Source organism: Sapajus apella, unplaced genomic scaffold, assembly GCF_009761245.1.
Source record: "Sapajus apella isolate SASKATOON/1434 unplaced genomic scaffold, GSC_monkey_1.0 scaffold35, whole genome shotgun sequence".
Lineage (NCBI taxonomy): Eukaryota > Metazoa > Chordata > Mammalia > Primates > Cebidae > Sapajus > Sapajus apella.
This window is the reverse complement of record NW_022436975.1, coordinates 4,981,694-5,003,452: the sequence shown is the minus strand read 5'-3', so window position 1 is coordinate 5,003,452 and position 21,759 is coordinate 4,981,694. Positions and strand designations below refer to the sequence as shown.

Genomic DNA, 21,759 nt, shown 5'->3' with positions numbered 1-21,759 from the left:
TTGAATGGCTTAATAATTTTCCTGCACTGTATTACCCTATGGTTATAATTTTTCTTTAGCTTTGGTTATTTGAATGGAGCTCTGGAATAATAAAAGCATTGTTGGCAACTCATGAACAGCGTTCAGCCTTTTATTCCTGACAGGACGGTTGTGAAAATTAAAGACTTTTATTTTACTTCTTGTATTTTATTTCTAAATTTGTTGACCACATTTTTGGTCGTCAGATACCTGATTCTGACTTTTCACATCTCATTAAATTCTGTCTTATCTCAATGATTTGAAAGGGCTGGGTGGTATCTGTCATTACCAGGTGTCATTACCATGTCAATGGGCAGTTCATTAATAGTCTTTCAGAGACTATAGAGAGATGAGCTCCAAAAAAACTGCCTGATAGAGGCCCCATCTCTTCATTTTAAGTTATTGGCTTTTGGTGTTTAGCCAGAACAGTGCCTGCCACATGGTTGTTAGGTAGTTAATAAGTATTTGTAGCATAACTTAATAAATGAAAGACTTTAAAAATTTCCCCAACTTATTTGGTATAGATCTACCAACTTAAATGATCTTGACAACTGGAAAATATGAGACTGATTTTCAAGGCCTGTTGATGTTTTGAACAACAGTTCTAAAAAAGGCTGTAAAAGAGACAAACACCACTTAAGCGTGTGATTGATTGTACCTACTTCTCTCTTTTTCTGTCTTCTTTTGGGCTTGTACCCCAAAACAGTAATATCTGTCACACTTGTTAAACCTAATTAAGCATCTGACATGTGGACCTAGCTCAATTGCTTTTTCTTTTAATTGAAGAGCACTACACTTGGAGACAAGATCTAATTTTTCTTTGACACTGTAACTGTAAATGAGATGTCCCTCTCAGTTTTTGGTGTGAAATGAAAGATGAGGAGAAAAAGATCTTTCTATGACTGGATAAACTATCACGTGTGCTTTTTCTGCCTTTCATCCAGTTTCTTAACATTAAATAATGGAAACTTTATTAAGGAAAATTTTGGTCTTTGACAGCCCCTGACATCATCCTTTGAACACCTGTACATGACCAGCAGTCCCATTAGGAGCTGGGCAGAATGTAAAAAGAATATCATGTAAATGTGAAATTTATTATTACATTAATATCTTAATATGTAGTTGAGCATTGTAGCTTATATACTTAAGTTTTCAGAATGGGATTGAAAGTAACTCTCAGTCAATAAAATTGCATTTCTTTATTCAGTTTTCAGGTGGGAGATTTGGTACTCATCATCCTAGACGAACGCCATGACAATTATGTGTTATTTACTGTTAGTCCTACTTTATATTTTCTACATTCAGAGTCTCTGCCTGCCCTGGATCTCAAACCAGGTGAGGGTGGTAAGTGTCATTCCCTGACTAAAATATAAACCTGGAATGGAGGAAATTACATAGTAAAGACTTTTTTTCCCTGTTTATTATGTCAGAATTAAGTCACTAAGAGCGAACCCTGTTTAATCTGTTTTTTATAAAACCTACATTATCTACATTATTTTAATGAATTCCATTTATAATTCAGAATTAAGGAGTGTAGCTTATATAATGGACCAGTTGATCAGAATGTGCATTGATTCAGGCATCTCATACCCTGGCGGCCGCATAATTATATTGTCAAAATTCTCATGTACGGACTAGTCAAGATTAATATATGCGTATTTGTTTATATAAAAGCATTACCATTTTTTGGCAAAAAAGTTTTCTTGAATTATAAAATGTCTATGCTATATCATCCTGTGTTCCTACCTTGTTTTTCGTTATACTATTCTATAACTTTATTTTTTTAAGAAGGAAATAAGTTTTGTTAAAATATGCTAAGGAACAATGTCTATTACCTATTTGATTTTTAAAATACTCAAAAAGAACAGAATAGATATCCTGGTAGCCTAAATAGAATTTTTTTTTTTTTTTTTTTTTTTTTTTTTTGAGTCTGAGTTTTGCTCTTGCTACCCAGGCTGGAGTGCAATGGCACGATCTCGGCTCACCGCAGCCTCCGCCTCCTGGGTTCAGGCAATTCTCCTGCCTCAGCCTCATGAGTAGCTGGGATTACAGGCACGCGCCACCATGCCCAGCTAATTTTTTGTATTTTTAGTAGAGACAGGGTTTCACCATGTTGACCAGGATGGTCTCGATCTCTTGACCTCGTGATCCACCCGCCTCGGCCTCCCAGAGTGCTGGGATTACAGGCGTGAGCCACCGCGCCCGGCCAACAGAATTATTTTTAACAGTAAAACAAGTCCATTTAGATTGATGTTCTTAATCTAGTTGGACTGACATGCAAACAAAGTGAAATATCTTTTTTTTTTTTTTTTTTTCTTTTTTTTTTAATTGAGATTTGAAGTCTTGCTTTGTTGCCCAGGCTGGAGTGCAATGGCGTGATCTCGGCTTACTGAAGCATCTGCCTCCCAGGTTCAAGCAGTTCTCCTGCCTCAGCTTCCCGAGTAGCTGGAAATAGTTGGAAATACAGGCATGCACTCAGCTAATTTTTGTATTTTTAGTAGAGAAGGGATTTCACCATGTTGGCCAGGCTGGACTGAACTCCTGACCTCGTGATCCGCCCACCTCAGCCTCCCCAAGTACTGGGATTACAGGCACGAGCCACTGCACCCAGCCTATTTTTTCTTTAAGATAAGTTGCTCTGTCACCCAGGCAGGAGTGCAGTGGCACTATCATTTCTCACTGCAGCCTCAAACTCCTGGGCTCAAGAGAACCTCCTGCCTCAGCCTCCTGAGCAGCTGGGACTAAGGACTGTAGATGTATACCACCACTATACCCAATTTTTCTGTTTTGTATTGTTTTGTTTTGTAGAGACGGGGTTTTGCTCTGTTGTCCAGGCTGGCAAATTCCTATTGTTGAACTAGGCCACTTTCCTATGACAACTCCATCATGGCTGTTTGTGGTGGGCTGCTTAGAGTATCCATGGTTACAGTAATCATGTAACCGTGAAAATAAGAAGATAGCTTACAACTTACTGTTTTTGCTTAATACTTTTTACCTTGAAAATAACGAACCTGACATTTATTTTGTCTTCTATGGGATTTTTTGTTTTTCAGTTGTTTAAACTTTTTATTTGAAAATAATCTTTAAACTTACAAAACGTTGCAAAGATGAATATAGTACAAAGAAAACCCATATTCCTTTACCCAGATTCACCTGTTATGAACATATTACCCCACTTGCAATATCTCTTTTGTATATGTGTCTAATATATAAACATAAACGAATGTGTGAATATTTTTCCTCCAGAACCATTTGATGATAATTTACATCATACTCCATTACCTTTCAATATTTCTATGTTCATTTTCTAAGAGTTCAGTGTTTAAACCTGGGAAACATTTAAAAACTCTTTTTTTTAAATGCACATTGCCATTTTAAAGGCTTACACAAGTACTGCATAAAAGAATTGATTTAACAGTCTTAACCATGAATAACCCCCCTTCCTTTTTTCCTTTGAGAAATACCTGTTGGGGTCATCTACCCCTGTATTGTTGCCTTGGGAGAGTGTGGATTACCAGAGTGTTTTTGTTGATAGTGGGGTTCATTACTCTTCCGGCATCATACAAACGTTGAGTTTTAGATGATTCTTTTTGGATGTTAGTAATTGGCTGTGAAGTGCCAGTTTGCTCTTCAGAGTATTCTCCACATCCTGTTGTCCAGGGGCTTTTATCTTTCTGCCATGTGATCATATTCTTAGGCTCATTTCTGATTATTTATTTGGGATATCTTTCTTGTATATCTTTCCAAATTATTTTTTATGGAATAAAAATCTGTATGCCTTCTTTCAAAGGCTTTAGCCTAAGCAAAAACAGGCAGTTCCCAGCTTATAGTAGTTCTACTTTAATATTTTTGACTTTACCGTGGTGCAAAAGAGTCATAGAAACCCTACTTTCAGTATACAACCATTCTGTTTTTCACTTTAAGTACAGTATCCAATAAATTACGTAAGATATTCAACACTTTAAAATATGCTTTTTTGTTAGACGATTTTGCCCAACTGTAGGCTAACGTAAGTGTTCTGAGGCTAGGCTAAGCTATGGTATATGGTAGATTAGAAGTTTTAAATGCATTTTCAGCTTAGATATTTTCAATATAGAATGGGTTTAACCTTATCCTAAGTTGAGAGGCATCTGTACTTTATTGCCTGAATACTTTTGAAGTCAACTTTAATATGACGGCTTCTTTTCTGGAATTTAAAAAGAGAATGAGTATCCGTTGGCTTGTCACATTTTGGCTTTATGAAGACTAGGATTAGCCTTGCCATCTTGTCCTCTCCCACATTTTTCAGCTTTCTTTCATTGACACAAGTGCCACCCTTCTGAAGTTCTTAACCCTTATTTGTTATTTATTGAGTACCAACTGTATACACACTGCTCTGCCAAGCCCTGTGTCATGCACACGTGAGAACCGTTTAGTTGCTGCCTTTGCAAACTTGTATTAAAAATACTGTCCCTCAAAAATGAATATTTTGCCCTGAACCTACACATTTTGTGTGCCTAAAGAAATGGGAAAGCTCATCTTTATTAGTTCTTTCAATAGATGGCACTATTGAGTTAGCCTGGAATTCCTAGATCTTTGTTAATGATTTGTACTTAGATATTAGTGTTTCCCAAACTGTTGTTTCTGGGATTTGACATATCATGTATATTTAATGAGTAACAAAAGCTATACACACATTACTAGTTGAAAAGTAACATGAATTTAGTTTTGTGAATTGTTAATTAAGCATTTCAGTGATTTCAGCAGTTTTTAAAGTCTTAACATATTCTTTCACTCATGAGAACTTTGTTAGTCTGTTTTGATTTTGGCAGTTATGTTTTCATGACCAATTTAATTATACTTTGAAAAAGAAATTAACTATTTAATTATATTAGCTTCAGGTGCATCTAGAAGACCCTGGGTACTTGGAAAAGTAATGGAAAAGGAATACTGTCAAGCCAAAAAGGTAAAAACTACATCATGTGATAATAAACCTAGGAATTATAGAGAAAATTTTAATACTGCTTTATATGGAAATCATTGCCAGTGCTGTTCTTGGCCTTCATGCATATTTGAGTTAGAGCTTGAATTTAATGAGAGTGAGTTTGAACCAGCAATTTATAAGTATTTATGCTGTCTTTAGATGGTAGTAGTTACTGTTAACGTATAAAAGAAAACCATTACAAAGTCCATGTTCTCTGACTGTTAGGTTACTAGTGTAACTAATTTGCAGGGGAAAAAAAATCCTTGCATAACTAGTGGCAGAAAGGGAATTTTATTTGTAAATACAGTTGATCTTTTATTATTTTCATACTCAATCTCCATTGAAGAAAGGTAATGTAAAGTTTTTGGTGGCTTAAAAAATGGGCTGATTGTGTAACAATATCAGTGCTGTAAAATCAGTGAAACCATCTGAGCAAGAATGCTCAGAAGCACTATATTCTGCACTGACTTACTATAATTTGGGACCTCAGTGTACAAAACACTAATAGAACTTGAACCATATAGTACTGAGGTTTCATTGATACTTAATGACATATGACTCACTTTGTATTATTATTTAGCTGCGGCTGCCAACTTTGTCTGTTAGTCACTCAATATATTCTTAGTTGGTGAGGGATAGACCTTACATACTTTGATAAAGACCCCCACATCCTCCAACCTCTCAGTACTCAGGAGCAAGTAATATGATGATAGGGTACTTGTGTGATGTGGTTTATTTTTGTTTGTTTTGGGGGAGTGTGTGTGTGTGTGTGTGTGTGTGTGAGAGAGAGAGAGAGAGAGAGATGTGGTTTAATCATCGTAGTGATTCCATTTTTTCTTTCCCTCTTAGGCACAAAACAGATTTAAAGTTCCTTTGGGGACAAAGTTTTATAGAGTGAAAGCTGTATCGTGGAATAAGAAAGTATAACTTATGGACAAAATTAATACATTCTGTGACATTTTTTCTGATTTGTCCTGCAGTGCTCATTCATCACTCCACAAACAGCAGGCCATCTTTTTATGCAAAAGTCAGCGTGACAATATACTTCATTGGTCTACATCATTTACTTTTTAACTGGCTTCACTTTAGGAGTAATAAATTTATCAAAATCCTTGGCTGAATTAAAATGGTTTTTGGTTTTTGATTTTTTTTTTTTTACCCAGACAACTCTAGAAATGCGGACCAAACTAGTTCATTTTCTCAAAGGGCATACCTTGTGCATTGTGGCTTATCGTAAGCCATATTAATTGCCTGTTAAATATACACTAGCTTGAACTTAGATGTTAAATGTTATTATTACCAGCATTTGTCCTTTTGTGAAATCAATATCAGAATACTTGCACTCTTTAACATATTCTTTATAAAATGTATACATTCTTCAAAACTATTTAAAGAGGAGTGGTATTGCATGCAGATAATCATAATTTTGAGTTTGCCTCAGTAGATTACTAAAGCAAATTGTTTCATTTTTTAAAATGCCCTTTGATGTTTCAAAAAGGAACTATAATTTGATTGACTGATTTTAAGATCAGCTATAAGTAATCAGCAATCTTCAAAAGCACTTTCAATGGATTGGTCATCTGGGTTCTAAAGGGAATCCGAGCCTGTGCTATTAACCATTTCAAATGCAGACTCAAACCTTCCCAACATCTTTATGACTCTTTAGAATAATATTGATGAAATCGTAATTCATGGTTGAGTTTCAGAACAAAAAATATTCATTGCACATTAACCATTTAGAGGTCATTTAATTAACAAAATATTGTATTGTAAAAGAACTGTACAATTTTAAAACAATAAAGATTTGAACCTGTAAATGTGTGTGCCTTTTAAAGAAGGATACATTTTTAATATATTTGAGTGATTGCTGGGAAGTGTGAAAATATTGTTATGTATCATATCAAAGAGAAACGTTTATTACAAAAATGTTCTTTAACTATATACTATGTAACAGGGTAAAACAGTGTTATGTAGAATAGAATTGTGTAAACTAGATCTGTAGAGAAGTTGCCATTGAGCAAAGTTATTTAAATGAGTTAGTTGAGTTGGATGAGACTTGTTTGAGGTTTGTTGCTAGAGAACAATAATAATTTTTTTCAGAAAATATTTAATTTCTTCATAAAAATAAGTTAAATATTTTTTTAAATATGTATAAGTACAAAATGGAATAAACATCATAGTGTATAGAAAACTGAATTTGACGTTAATGAATAAATGAACAAATGATTTCACATGTTTCTATTTAATCCTTCCATGACACCTTTATGCAAAGAATATTAAACAATAACTTTATATAGAGAGAGTGATTTTGTTAAGCAGATCTGGTTAGGTCTAAATGAATCTGCCAGGTAGGCTATTTTGACTTAATTGGTACCCTTCAAATTTCCTATGTGGTCGTTTGCTGTGGAATTGTTGTGAACACATGATAGCAAATCAAATCATTGTCTTGTTAATCCTGCTGTTGAAGATTGTTGCCTATGGTTTCCGTACATGCTGTTTTGTGTCTGTTCTTTCATTGTTCACCTGTATCTTTATAAAGCACAAAAAAATGAAATAATTTTCTTAGTTAAAAAGATGAAGAGAATTGAAATTTGGAAATCTAAACCCGTCAGCTGAGTTACTACCTTTGGGTAAAGGTGGTATACCCTGAGCTCTGGCATCAGGATACCTCACTTCCAGTTTTGGATCTAACTTTAATTTTAGGTGAGTTCCATAAACTCTGAACCTGTTTTGAGGGATATTTTGCAGATTAAATGAGAGTTATAAGTGTCAAGTGCTTTGAACAATTTCAGACATATGCTAAGGACTCAACGTGTTAGCTGTTACGAGATTTCTTTATGTAGTACAATCAAATCTGTAAGGTGGTACTATTCAGACTTGCATAGAAATGTACCTCCCTTTATTACATAAATGAAGATTTAAATCACATTTTACTGCAAGTAGACTTTAAGCACACATGAATTACATATATTGATTTATTTTGGCAAAGGTGAGTATGGATATACTAAGAACAGAAATAGCAAGAATCATATGAACAGTCATTTTTATTGATTTTTTAAAATTAAGGTACAAACACATGCAAACTCTTTTAAAAATAATATACCCCAAGATCCCTGTCATATTTCCCAATTTTGCCACCTAGAGGCAATTACTTTTACTTGTAGATATTTGTATATGGTGTGTCAAATTATACGGCTATGCTGATTTTTTAAAATTAATCCATGTACATTTTTACTTTCTCATATAAGAAAATTTAGTTCTTTCATAACTTCCCCACTTCTGCTACAAAATTAGGCAAGAAAAAGAAACAAAAGGCATCCAAACTGAAAAGGAAGGTGTACAATTATCTGAATTTGTTAATCTGAAAATCCCAAAGAATACATGACACATATACACACAAATGGTAGACCTAATAAATTCAGCAAAGTTTCAAGAGTACAAGATCAAGACACAAAAATCAGTTATGTTTCTTTACGTCAGCAATCAATAATATAAGGAAATTAAGAAAACAATTTTATTTATAACAGCACCGAAAAGAACAAAATAGGAATAAATTTGGCCACACAGGTAAAAGACTTATTCATTAAAAACTATTAATTTTGGTGAAAAAAATTAGACACAGCTGGAAAAATATTTTGTGTTCATGGATGGTAGACTTAAGATGGCAACATTCCTCCAATGTGAGCCACAGATTGAATGCAATCCCTATCAAAACACCAGTGCCAGTTTTGCCACCACAAGATACAAGTTCCTATCTTTCCAGTTTTCAGTAGCAGTTTCTTTACTTTTCGAGCTTCTGCTAGTACAATTTTGTTCACTGTTCTTACAGCCTTTGCAAGGCAATGCCATGGATTCTAAGTTTTTGTTACACAGCAGTCTCACTGTTGGTACTAATTTCTGTGTCAGGTGTATATTGTGTAACTGTTCATTCCTACACTTGTTGGCCTTAAATAACCATTTGCACATGTGACTGCAGTCATGTCTGGAGATTAGTTAGGGATACCTTGGTTTCTTTTGAGCCTTTATCAAAATGCCCAGTTCTTAAACAGTGGCAGCAGCATTCCAACAAGAGTGACAGCAAAAGAAGCTTGGAAGTCATGTCAGTTAGTCAAAGCAAGTCACAGAGCCAACCCACAGTCAAAGTATGAGAGTAGCTTGCAAGGAAATTGTGATCTTTTAAAAATCACATTTCTTTTTAAGTTAGGTCTAAAATAGGTAGTGCCCTTTAAGATTTAGATAAAAATATATAGGTATACTTGGAGATTCCAAACTTGGTAATGTTTACTTCAAAATCTAATTTTCATAGATTTACCAATTTTTAGAAGTGAAAACTGGAAAGCTGTGAAAACTCTTATTAAAATGTCCACTAATTGATAGCTCTTATGTTAGTCATACTCTTAGGACATAAGCTGTCTTTGGCCATTTTTAAAAAATACTTTGTATACTTTACAGTCTTTATGGGTAAGATGGAAATTATTGCAAACAATTCTTAACATAGTGGTAATGAGACTGAACAGTCAGCTTTAAGCTATTTTGGTGTACATATTTCTTAGGTGTCTCAGACTTGGAAACCAGTTAGAGCCCCACCTGTTTGTTTCATTCCTACCTTAAAGCTTAATAGCAATACCAGTACTAACATTAGTAGAAACAAGTAGCAAGCCTCAGGATAACAAAATGGAAGATTAGTCCTCCATGTGCTCTGCTAATCAATGCAGTAACATAACGTAGATGTCCTATAAGAAAACACATAGGACTGCCTCTTTACCCAGTATCTATGCCCCGTTGAAATACTGTGCCAGTGAACCATTTTAACAGATGTCACCCTTTGGCCTTCTAGAGACAGGAATCCCTCTAACTGTACTAAACCATCACTAAAGTGTTAATGTTGACAATTTAAGAATTTGCAACACTCGGCTCTCGAGCTATTTTTACAAATGTTTTGCTTTGGAATGAACTCTCCAGTTTTGTGGGACTTAATAGCAAAGATGCTTTTGACAATCTAAATCCAAATCAGTGGTGTAATACCCTTTTCTTAGACTGGTCCGGAAATACCACCAATTAATTTCTCTGTTAGTCATAGTATTAGTGAATAGTTAATGTAGGTGTCGCTTGTAATCTCTTTGGAATTTGACTCTACTAGTGGGCTCCTTAACTAGCCCAGCCTTCTAATATGAATTGCGTAGTTTCTTAAAAAATGAGTTCTTAAACTTCTCCAAAAGCATGAAGCTTCTCTTCACAAGCATACACTATAACTTCATTCTTTCAGCAGTTTATGTCATAGTCATTTCTCACCAGTTTATCTCTACATTCTGCCTGTTTGAGAAGTACGACCCCTGGAGTTGTCAACATGTCACCTTTAAAATAGGCTCTCTAGCCGGGCGCGGTGGCTCAAGCTTGTAATCCCAGCACTTTGGGAGGCCAAGGCGGGTGGATCACGAGGTCAAGAGACCGAGACCATCCTGGTCAACATGGTGAAACCCCGTCTCTACTAAAAACTACAAAAAATTAGCTGGGCATGGTGGCGCGTGCCTGTAATCCCAGCTACTCAGGAGGCTGAGGCAGGAGAATTGCCTGAACCCAGGAGGCGGAGGTTGCGGTGAGCGGAGATCGCGCCATTGCACTCCAGCCTGGGTAACAAGAGCGAAACTCCGTCAAAAAAAAAAAAAAGAATGGTACTGCATAAGAGAATTCTGTCACCTCTCTGGTCCTGATACTCCCATGTGAAGTGGGAGTGTGAGAGAGGTCTCTGCCGAACCTGTTATTTCCCAAAGGACCTCCACATTAACTGGCAATGACCATGAGCAGTTGTGCACTCCTAAGACATCAGAGAGGCTTTTCAAACAATCGAATATTAACTTTATTAAACTAGCCATTTACTGTTATTAATAAAGAGTATTCTCAGTTGAGGTATTTGAAATCTCATCATAAACCAGCGACAATCCCTAGTTCAGAGGATCAGGAGGTGAGCAAAGGCTTGTGAATACAACTGGAATGTCAAGATGTTGCTCCACATTTAGAGCACACGTGTTGTGCATATATAAGTCATCTTTTGGCTTGAAAGATAAATCTCTTTTATAAGTATGCCAGTACTGAGTATTTTCTAAATATCTTCAAACTTTTGTAAAATTGAAAAATTGTTTTATTTAGCACTAATTTTTCCATGTTGTGTAAGTGCAGTGCATGTCATATGGGGTATGATACTTGTATGAACCAAAAAGATAGTGCCAAGAGAAATATACTAGTAAATACATATGTTCTTTCTTTTTGTTGGAAAGCAGAGTCATCCAAAAGTTGACTGGAAAGCTGGAAGTGGGAGCAAGAGTTAGTAGTGATGGGGGCCCTAATGGCCCAGCTGTGGTAGCCTCACATAGGACAGACGTGCCTTTCTCAGTGTGGCTCACAAATGTCTTCCTATCCCCAGCACCCTTCTCTAGGTCCCTTTTCCATCCCTGTTGGGTTCATGCTGTCTTTTCAACTGTTCAGGTGTTAGCTTTTTTGAGACTATAATTATATTCTGGTTATAGCTCTGAGACTACAGCCAAGTCTACATTATCTTGGTTGGACTGCTCGTTGTTTTAAAATCCCAGCCACACATCCACAGCCTCTTAGACTGTTTCTTCAGATAATTAGTTGAATTATATTTTAAACACTTACCTAATGTTACTAAGGCTGTAGGGGGTGCCTGATTCTGTTTGTGTGTTCTCTTTAGCGTTTGTCTATTAAAATAAACTATCCTGGAATTGGAAATAGCACAAATTGTTAAATGTGGAAAATTTCAACTTTTGACATACTGAAATGCCTGTTCAGTGCCTCACTACAATATTATTTCTAATTTTAATTCAGAGCACATCACTAGAAGTTTATGAATAGAATGAGGTTCAGAAAAATCTTCATTAAATAATGCCTGACATCAAAATGATCTTTGTGGCCGGGCATGGTGGCTCACACCTGTAATCCAAACACTCTGGAGGCCAAGGCGGGTGGATCACCTGAGGTCAGGAGTTCAAGACCAGCCTGACCAACATGGTGAAACCCCGTCTTTAAAAAAAAAAAAAAAAAAAAAAGGTCTTTGTTCTCACATAACAATGAAATTCAAATGCCTTATTCTGATTAGGAGGGCCAAAGCAAAATGCCTATAATTGCAAAATGGAAGCTGACTAGAACATCAAGTCATTGAAGTTATTTTGTATGACATTTTCTCACAAGCTTTTAAAAAATATTTGTTTCTTTTTTGACATGGGGGGGTCTCACTGTGTTGCCCAGGCTGGAGTGTACTGGCAAAATCATAGCTCAATGAAGCTTTAACCTCCAGGGCCCAAGCAATTCTCCCACCATAGGCCCCTGAGTAGCTGTAACTACAGACGCTTGCCACTATGCCCAACTAATTTACTTTTTATAGAGACAGGGTCTTGCTGTGTTACCCAGGCTTGACTTAAACTCGTGGGCTAAAGCAATTCTTCCACCTCTGCCTCCCAAAGTGCTGAGATTACAGTCATGAGGCATGGTGTCCGCCCTTTTCACAAGCTCTTTTCAAAGCTTTTCTAGAGATCATATATTCAAGGTTACTATAATACGTTGGATGTTACTGGTGGTTGCCGTGACTCCCTCCTGGAGCAAGTACGTTAATGTAAGAAGAGACAGTTGAACATACCTTGAAAGGATGTGGTTTGTCACACAAATAGTGTGTTGACTATTTTCTGCGGTAGGCCTCTTGTAATATGAAATGCACTACTGCAGAAAGGAGTCCACATTTTCAGAGTTAATACTCAAGAAACTAAGATTTTATTAGCAAGGCTGACCTTTGTCATTTTATCTGGATCTAGTCCTTGTACTTGAAAGAAATAGGACCTCTGCTCTAAGGAAAAATCTGAACCTAATCAAACAACATGAATCATTTACACTTAACCAATGGACCACTATATTGAAGTCTAATGATTAGAAAAGACATCTGTGAGCGCACTCTGAGGGCAAGGCAAAGCTGCCTACGTCCACAGCTTGCAGGCTGCTTTCTGCTTGTTAGAACTTCAATACTGCACCTCGCCCAAGCATTATCAGTAGGCCCACATCATCAGTGTCTATAGTTGAATCTCAGAAATGCAAGAGTTGAACATAGCCCTCATCTATTTGGTAAATGCTTTAAGTTTAGACATCTCCAGAAACAGTTTCCTCCAGAAAATTCCGGTGTTCTTTGCAGATCCTGCTGCCTTGAATTATAGGTGTGATACAATGTAACATTCTGATAAGAGGCAGAACACTTTTGGTTTATAGACCTGGGTTGAAACCCTGATTGTAAAGGAAATTACTGGTTAATCTATGCAGCTTATTTTTAGCTTCAATTTCCCTATCTGTAAGAAATTCTTACAACTTACTGTGATGATCACAATGAAAGGAAGTAAATGTATTTTTGCATATTGAAAAGGGCTGTAGAAATATTTACATATTGCTAGAAATATTTCAAAAGCTTTCACATGCTTTCAAAACAGTGATTTTAGAAGCTGCAGGGTGTCTCCCTAGGCTTAAATGTCAATACTGCTGTTACTATCTTTATTTACAAAAAAAGCTATGTAAGCTCTCCACCCTACTCACCCCATCACCATATCCCACAAAAAGTTGCCCAGACATGTGGCAGAAGACACCCATGTATTTAAGAAGACACTAAAATCAATTTCTATTCTCTTCCCTCTGTTTTTCTTTGGGATATTTTATTTTTTATAAATGAAAAGTGGGCCAGATGTGGTGGCTCATGCCTGTAATCCCAGCACTTTGAGAGGCTAAGGGAGGAGGATTGCTTGAGCTTAGGAGTTTAAGACCAGCCTGGGTAAAATAGAATCCATGTCTACAAAAAATAAAAAAATTAGCCAGGCATGGTGGCATGAGCCTGTGGTCCCAAGCTACTTGGTAGAGAATTGAATTAGGTATACTGGTTACACCACATGCACCAGGGAAACTGATTAATAATTAAATCAGGAGAGTTACTTTTAGTTGTAAGTTTATTAAAAAATATATGGAATCAGTTCATAAAAATATCACAGCCAAAGTGTATGTAAATATTTCTTCTTGGAGCTCATGTTTTCAATCACAAGCAGGAGCTAAAAATGTACTCTCCTAATTAAAAGATAATTTTAAATATTGTAATTGCAAATAGAGATTGCATAACTAAAATGCTAAGATTAAAGTGATGTAATATTTTTCTTTACACACTAAAAAATAGAAAAAGTTCCAGATTATAGCACTATCTGATATTTCAGATCTCATAACATTTGTAGGTTATTTCTAGTAAGTGTTCATATATACAGTCATGAATATAGAAAATGAATTGTGAAGATGATGCAAAATAAAGTCTCCTTAGTGCTTGTATAATTTCACTTCCCTTTCTACGTATTAAGAAATATATTAAATTTTATATTATTAAATTGTATGAGAAAAATACAACAGAATTGATGGGGAAAAATTCTAGGGATGCCACAGTCAGTGCATGTCCTGGAGCTCACTGCTGTCTTTGTCCTTATAAAGAAATGGAAAGTAAGTCAGGGAAAAGAATCAAAAGAACTCTATCAAGGCAAAACAATTCATTTTGCAATCTAAAAATAGCATTTTGGGAAATTACTATCCAGTATTTCAAATCCAGCCCTCGTTTGTGCTCACAAAGTAAAGTGGAAAACAGTACAGAAATAGACCCACATATATATGGTCACCTGATTTATTACCAAGGCACCAGTGCAATTTGATAGGTAAAGGAGTGTTCTTGATAAAAGCTGCTAGGTGAAAAATCAATGAACATTTGCCTTGACTGCAAGCTACCTTTATTTAAGACACATAAAAATTTATTTAGAGGCTGGGTGCAGTGGCTCAAGCCTGTAATCCCAGCACTTTGGGAGGCCGAGGCGGGTGGATCACGAGGTCAAGAGATCGAGACTATCCTGGTCAACATGGTGAAACCCCGTCTCTACTAAAAATACAAAACATTAGCTGGGCATGGTGGCGTATGCCTGTAATCCCAGCTACTCAGGAGGCTGAGGCAGGAGAATTGCCTGAACCCAGGAGGCGGAGGTTGCCGTGAGCCGAGATCGCGCCATTGCACTCCAGCCTGGGTAACAAGAGTGAAACTCCGTCTCAAAAAAAAAAAAAAAAAATTTATTTAGAATGGATCACAGACCTAAATGGTAAAGATACAACAATAAAACTTTTGGAACAAAACAGACAAATATCTTTTCCCAGGGAAGAAAAAAACTCTTAAACAGGAAAATTTGAAAAATAGAAAATATTGATACGTTGGATTAGATGAAAACTATGAACTTCTGTTCATCAAAAGACCCCCTTAAGAGAGTGAAAAGGCAAGTCCTACACTCAAAATATATGTGATACATGGATAAGCAAAACGTTAGTATCCAGAACATATAGAGGATAATTCCCATGAATCAATAAGACAAAGACAAGCCAGTTTTAAAAATGGGCAAAACTGGATGTTGGATGTTGAATGGATTCTTCATAAAACAGGATAACCAAATGACCAGTTTTAATCATTATTTTTTTCACAAGTGCTCAACATCATTAGTCATCAGGAAAATGCAAATAAAAACCACAATGTGGTACCACTACACACCCACTAGAATGCTTAAAATTCAAAAGACTAACAATAAAAAGCATTGGCAAAGATGAGCAGCAGTTGAAACTCTCACACATTACAGGTGGGAAGTAATTTGAACAATGTGACGGTATATTTCAAAACTAAACGTAATCCTGCAGGCTGACATGTCAATCTCACTGTTAAATTATTTACCCAAGAGTAATGAGTACATATGTTCACCAAAAGCCATGTAAAATAATGTTTGTAGATAAAACCTGGAAACAACCAAAATGCTTTTCAATAAAAGAATGTATAAATCTATTGTAGTATACTCACACAACAGAGTATTATGTAGCAGTTTAAAAGAATGTATTATTGGCCGGGCGCGGTGGCTCAAGCCTGTAATCCCAGCACTTTGGGAGGCTGAGGCGGGTGGATCACGAGGTCAAGAGATCGAGACCATCCTGGTCAACATGGTGAAACCCTGTCTCTACTAAAACTACAAAAAAATTAGCTGGGCATGGTGGCACGTGCCTGTAATCCCAGCTACTCAGGAGGCTGAGGCAGGAGAATTGCCTGAACCCAGGAGGCGGAGGTTGTGGTGAGCCGAGATCGCGCCATTGCACTCCAGCCTGGGTAACAAGAGCGAAACTCCGTCTCCATACAACAGCTGCAGGAATATCCCGAAATCTGGGTAGGAATATAGCTACATCATGTACGCATTAACCGCAGACTCAGGTCGGGATATTCCTGCAGCTGTAGAAAGAAGTATGGAAACAGACAACTCTCTCTCTCTCTCTCTCTGATAAGCACAACAAAGAGACAAGCAATCCAATCCTCTGGTAAACTCTCCCATCCTGAATCTTTAAGAACTCTTTGTAAGAGGCTGTGCCTCTGACCTAACTTGGCCAGATGCACCTCTGAAGTTTGTTTTCTCTAAAATAAACCTGTCCTGACTGGCAAGCCACCTTTTATGTTTCTTTCCTTTTTCTTTAATTCTTACAGTTGGGACACAGATTAACCATTTATTTCAAACTAGAAATAAAGTATCTCTCTCTGTTTTGTTTGTAAAGACTCTGAAGTGTAGAGAAGGTAATGAAGTAGCCCAGGGTCAGGACCATGAACTTTATTCATTATTCAGCAATTCAACTATTATAGACAAATGAAAATAACCTTGTCCGACAGGCACAGTGGCTCTCGCCTATAATCTCAGCACTTTGGGAGGCCAAGGCGGGTGGATCACGAGGTCAAGAGATCGAGACCATCCTGGTCAACATGGTGAAACCCCGTCTCTACTAAAAATTCAAAAATTATCTGGGCGTGGTGGTGCACACCTGTAGTCCCAGCTACTCGGGAGGCTGAGGCAGGAGAACTGCTTGAACCCAGGAGGTGGAGGTTGTGGTGAGCCGAGATCGCGCCATTGCACTCCAGCCTGGGTAACGAGCAAAACTCCGTCTCAAAAAAAAAAAAAAAAAGTCTTACTCCACATTTTCCATTTGCTACAACAGGCAGTATTATTCTCCCTTTAACCCAGATGTAAAATCTATTTTATTCATAATAGATTTACTATTAACTGTCTATTATGAAAGCAAAGGGGGATTTTGACGTGCTCTGGCGAGATTTGGGTCTTTCCCTAGGTCGGCGCTCACCAAGGAGGAAGCCATGTTCAGTTCCAGCGCCAAGATCGTGAAGCCTAATGGCGAGAAGCCAGACGAGTTCGAGTCCGGCATCTCCCAGGCTCTTCTGGAGCTGGAGATGAACTCGGACCTCAAGGCTCAGCTCAGGGAGCTGAATATTACGGCAGCCAAGGAGATTGAAGTTGATGGTGGCCGGAAAGCTATCATAATCTTTGTTCCTGTTCCTCAACTAAAATCTTTCCAAAAAATCCAAGTCCGGCTAGTACGCGAATTGGAGAAAAAGTTCAGTGGGAAGCATGTTGTCTTTATCGCTCAGAGGAGAATTCTGCCTAAGCCAACTCGAAAAAATCGTACAAAAAATAAACAAAAGCGTCCCAGGAGCCCTACACTGACAGCTGTGCACGATGCAATCCTTGAGGACCTGGTCTTCCCAAGTGAAATTGTGGGCAAGAGAATCCGCGTGAAAGTGGATGGCAGCCGGCTCATAAAGGTTCGTTTGGACAAAGCACAGCAGAACAATGTGGAACACAAGGTTGAAACTTTTTCTGGTGTCTATAAGAAGCTCACGGGCAAGGATGTTAATTTTGAATTCCCAGAGTTTCAATTGTAAACAGAATGACTAAATAAAAAATATATTCACAGTTAAAAAAAAAAAATGAAAGCAAAGGGATATAGAGTTGAGAGACTGTGGTCTCAATCCTCTACCCCAGTTGATTCTGACTCTTCTCATTCCAAAGTGGCCACTACCTTCCCTTTAGTCTCCCAAAATCAAATATATTAAGCATAAAATTGGACCACTACTTTAAGGTATTTGTTAAATTTGAAGCTGCCTTAGACTTTTTTTTATCATTTATTGTCTGACTTTGCATGTGTTTTTTTTTTTTAATTTAGCATCCTGTCTTTATGCCTGTCACATTAGGCTATGAGTCCAGGAAGGCAAGAACAGCAGCTGGCAAAGGCACCCAAACAAGTATATTTTATTTTGGAGACATTCTTTGTGTTTAGCCTAAATCTATCCTGATGCAGTTTCAGACAACAGAACCCTTTGCTTGGTCTACTTACAGGATAAATATGATAGAAAGGGGGAATTCAAGGAAAGGAAATGGGGAAAATATGACACTTTACAAGGGTGACACTTTAAAAATATGTACATTGCTGCAATCATTAACAAAACTCCTAAAAAAGACTCAGTGCTCAGAACAAACAATCCACCCTTTTAAAAAATTAAATGATGTTTCTTGTAGCCTAGGAGGCATTTGCATTAAAAAGAGAAAGGCAGTCTTATCTTTGTTGATGGTGAAAGGATGATAACAGGATAATTTATTTTTAGTTTTTAAAGCCAGCCCCTGCCCATCTGCCTGGTAGAACCCCTGAAGGATTATTCAGTGCACACCACCCTCAGGGCATTCACTTCTTCTTGTGACAACAGGTCCACAGGTGTCTCTGCCTAGGGGCTGAAACCATCATTTTAGACTACAAGACCATTAAAGGGAGAAACCCGAGTCCGCTGAATCCTTTTCATAAAACAACAGAGGAATTAGATCAATTTAGTCAAATCAGTACACCTTATAAAATTAGGGGAGAAAACTGCATTGCTTCTACAAAAAATAAACTTAACTCCTCATTTTATCAATATTCCAAAATAGTATCATGAACTGAAGCTATGAATTGCAGATAGCATTAAAAATCAAGAACAGTCCTAGGATTAAATACTTTAAAAACAGGTGGATTTTTTCATATACAAATTAAAAATTCTCTTCAGTACATGTAATAATAAAAATGAAATGCCCACAATGCCCAAAGAAATATTTCTACAAATATGAGAAAGTCTTGCTATTTTATACAATTAAAAATAAATGAACAAGAAAATCACAACAATCAATAGATAAATAGGTCAAATTATCTCAAAAGATGCCATGAAATTTTGAGTTTGAAATTTATCTTTAACTTTAGAAGAGAATGTATCAAAAAAGAAAGTAGAAACTAAAAATTGTGTTGCTCAGTGGTCAAAATAACAGACTACTCTAAAAGTCACCTTAATAATCTTACCTACTTTTCAGTGGGTTTTAATTTGTCATCTGGGAAAAATTCAAGTTTTTGTTTTTAACAGGTCTTGCTTGGTTGCCCAGGCTGGAGTGCAGTGACGTGATCTCGGCTGACTGCAACCTCTCCCTCCTGGGTTCAAGCAATTCTCATGCCTCAACCTACTGACTGGCTGGGATTACAGTTGCCCACCACCACACTTGGCTAATTTTTGTATTTTTAGTAGAGACAAGGTTTTCTTTCTTTCTTTCTTTCTTTCTTTTTTTCTTTCTTTCTTTCTTTCTTTCTTTCTTTCTTTCTTTCTTTCTTTCTTTCTTTCTTTCTTTCTTTCTTTCTTTCTTTCTTTCTTTCTTTCTTTTCTTTCTTTCTTTCTTTTCTTTCTTTCTTCTTTCTTTCTTTCTTTCTTTTTTTATAAAGACGGGGTTTCACCATGTTGGTCAGGCTGGTCTTGAACTCCCGACCTCAGGTGATCCACCTGCCTTGGCCTCCAAAGTGCTTGCATTACAGGCGTAAGCCACCACACCTGGCCGAGACAAGGTTTTGCTATGTTGGCCAGGCTGGTCTCGAACTCCTGACCTCAAGTGATCCACCAGGCTTGGCCTCCCAAAGTGCTGGGATTGATGCAGGATTTTTTGCTCCTTAGTTCAGCTAAAATCTGAGTTCTTGTCCTATGACCAGAAAAAATTAGGCATGCAGACACACTGACCTTGGGTCCACCTGCCTGGTGCAGCCAAACACTGACATCAAGATTTACAGCAAGAAAAAGTGAAGCATTTATTAAAGTGCACCACATGAAGAGAAGGCAGCAAATGCTTAAGCTTCAAACTCTCAAACGGCCTAAATGTAAGAGGCTTTTTTTTTTTTTTTTTTTTTACAAAGACAGAATACAGGAAAAGACAGAAATGGGAAAATGGAAGATGTCAATCATCCAAGTCTCATTCCATTTGAAATCTAAGAAAACATAAAATAAAACTAAATCCTGAACTGAAATCCACTAATATGTCAATTTAGTTTTGTGCATTTGTGTCATGTATATAAAGGAAACTGATTTCAGGCAGAGTCAACGTTACTAATGATAAGTTTAGAGCATGGATGCAGAAAAGTTAACTGCTAAAATACGGACTGTAGCAATTAGTACGTAACACATTTCTCTCTCCAAATGGCTTTTTTGAGTTAGCATTTGAGGCTTTTTATTTTTTTGAGAGACAGAGTGCTGAGGCTGGAGTGCAGTGGCACCATCTTGGCTCACTGCAACCCCCACCTCGTGAGTTCAAGCAATTCTTGTGTCTCAGCCACCCAAGTAGCTGGGATCACAAGTGTGCACCACCATGCCTGGCTAATTTTCGTATTTTTAGTAGGGGTGATGTTTCACCATGTTAGCCAGGCTGGTCTCAAACTCCTGGCCTCAAGTGATCCACCTGTCTCAGCCTCCCAAAGTGCTAGGATTACAGGCTTAAGCCACTGTGCCTGGCCACATGTAAGTTGTTAAAGGAGGAGGCAGACATTACAGGCAAAGTCATAAATGGAGGCTACACATTCTTTTGGTGTAAAATTGTGGGATCTCTGAAGGATTGGCCCCACAGGTCATAGGTGGATTGAAAGATTTTCTGATCTGTAGATTGTTAAGCTTTGGTCTAAAATCCTGGGGTCAGTAGAATGCAATGTTGAGCTCTGGCCTGTGGGCATGACTTCCTGTAGGACCCTCATGAAGAAATTTAGAACAAAGAACAGTAGTCAGAATTCAGTCCTCAGTTCCCTGCATCTGAGGTCTACCTGCCAGGTCTACCTGGACAGGATTTTCCATCTGATTTCTGAAAAACAACTCAAGGACAGATGTTAAGATGTTATCTTTAATTTCCATAGGGAACCAAACATCTCCTGACTCTAACCTCCTTGGCTGCTGTTTTTTTCTGTTTTGTTTGTTTTGTTTTTAAGACGGGATTTCACTGTATTGGTCAGGCTGGTCTTGAACTTCTGACTTCAGGTGATCCGCCCGCCTCAGCCTCCCAAAGTGCTGGGATTATAGGCGTGAGCCACCGCGCCCGGCTTGCTACTGTTTTAAGTTACGTATTGTTACCTTCTTGCTTATCAGGTTGCTCGTTTTCTTCTCAAGGCTAGCCAGGTGCCTGGAATTTCCCTTGAAGCAAACTTAAGATTTTATTTTCTTTTGATGCTTAGAGGGCTTTCACTAAGGGGAGTTTTTGCTCCATCTCAATTTAAGCTTACACTTCATCGACCATTATTTTTTTTTGTGCCCCCCTAATATGTGCAACTCAGCTCTATTTTTGAGCTACCTGAGACACCAACACTAGAGTTACATCATGCTGGGCGTGGTGGCTCACTCCTGCAATTCCAGCACTTGGGAGGCTGAGGTGGGTGGATCACCTGAGGTCAGGAATTCGAGACCAGCCTGATCAATATGGTGAAACCCCATCTTTAAAAAAAAAAAAAAAAAAATAGAGTTACATCATATGCTACTGCTGGTGGGAAATCTCAGAGCGCTGAACCTTAATTTGGACAGAAAAAATGTA

General features: G+C 37.4%; 1 protein-coding gene and 1 pseudogene across 6 annotated transcripts in view; both read left to right on the top strand.

Annotated features, from left to right (window-relative positions):
• RB1CC1 (RB1 inducible coiled-coil 1) overlaps window positions 1-7,212 on the top strand; it is a 106,219-nt gene extending 99,007 nt beyond the window's left edge. For 2 of the 5 annotated variants that reach the window (XR_004274401.1, XM_032296078.1), the window contains exons 21-23: window positions 1,226-1,362; window positions 4,893-4,963; window positions 5,831-7,212. Coding sequence is in view for 4 of the 5 variants with exons in the window: in XM_032296078.1 (XP_032151969.1) it covers window positions 1,226-1,362; window positions 4,893-4,963; window positions 5,831-5,908 (286 nt within the window). In the remaining variant the exon portion in view is untranslated. The remainder of the gene's footprint in view (window positions 1-1,225; window positions 1,363-4,892; window positions 4,964-5,830) is intronic. The other 3 variants (XM_032296076.1, XM_032296075.1, XM_032296077.1) reach the window with 3 other exon arrangements.
• Window positions 7,213-17,158: 9,946 nt separating this feature from the next.
• LOC116563451 lies at window positions 17,159-17,828 on the top strand (annotated as a pseudogene). The gene has a single exon (XR_004274400.1). The product of XR_004274400.1 is annotated as a 40S ribosomal protein S7 pseudogene (transcript).
• Window positions 17,829-21,759: the final 3,931 nt, after the last annotated feature.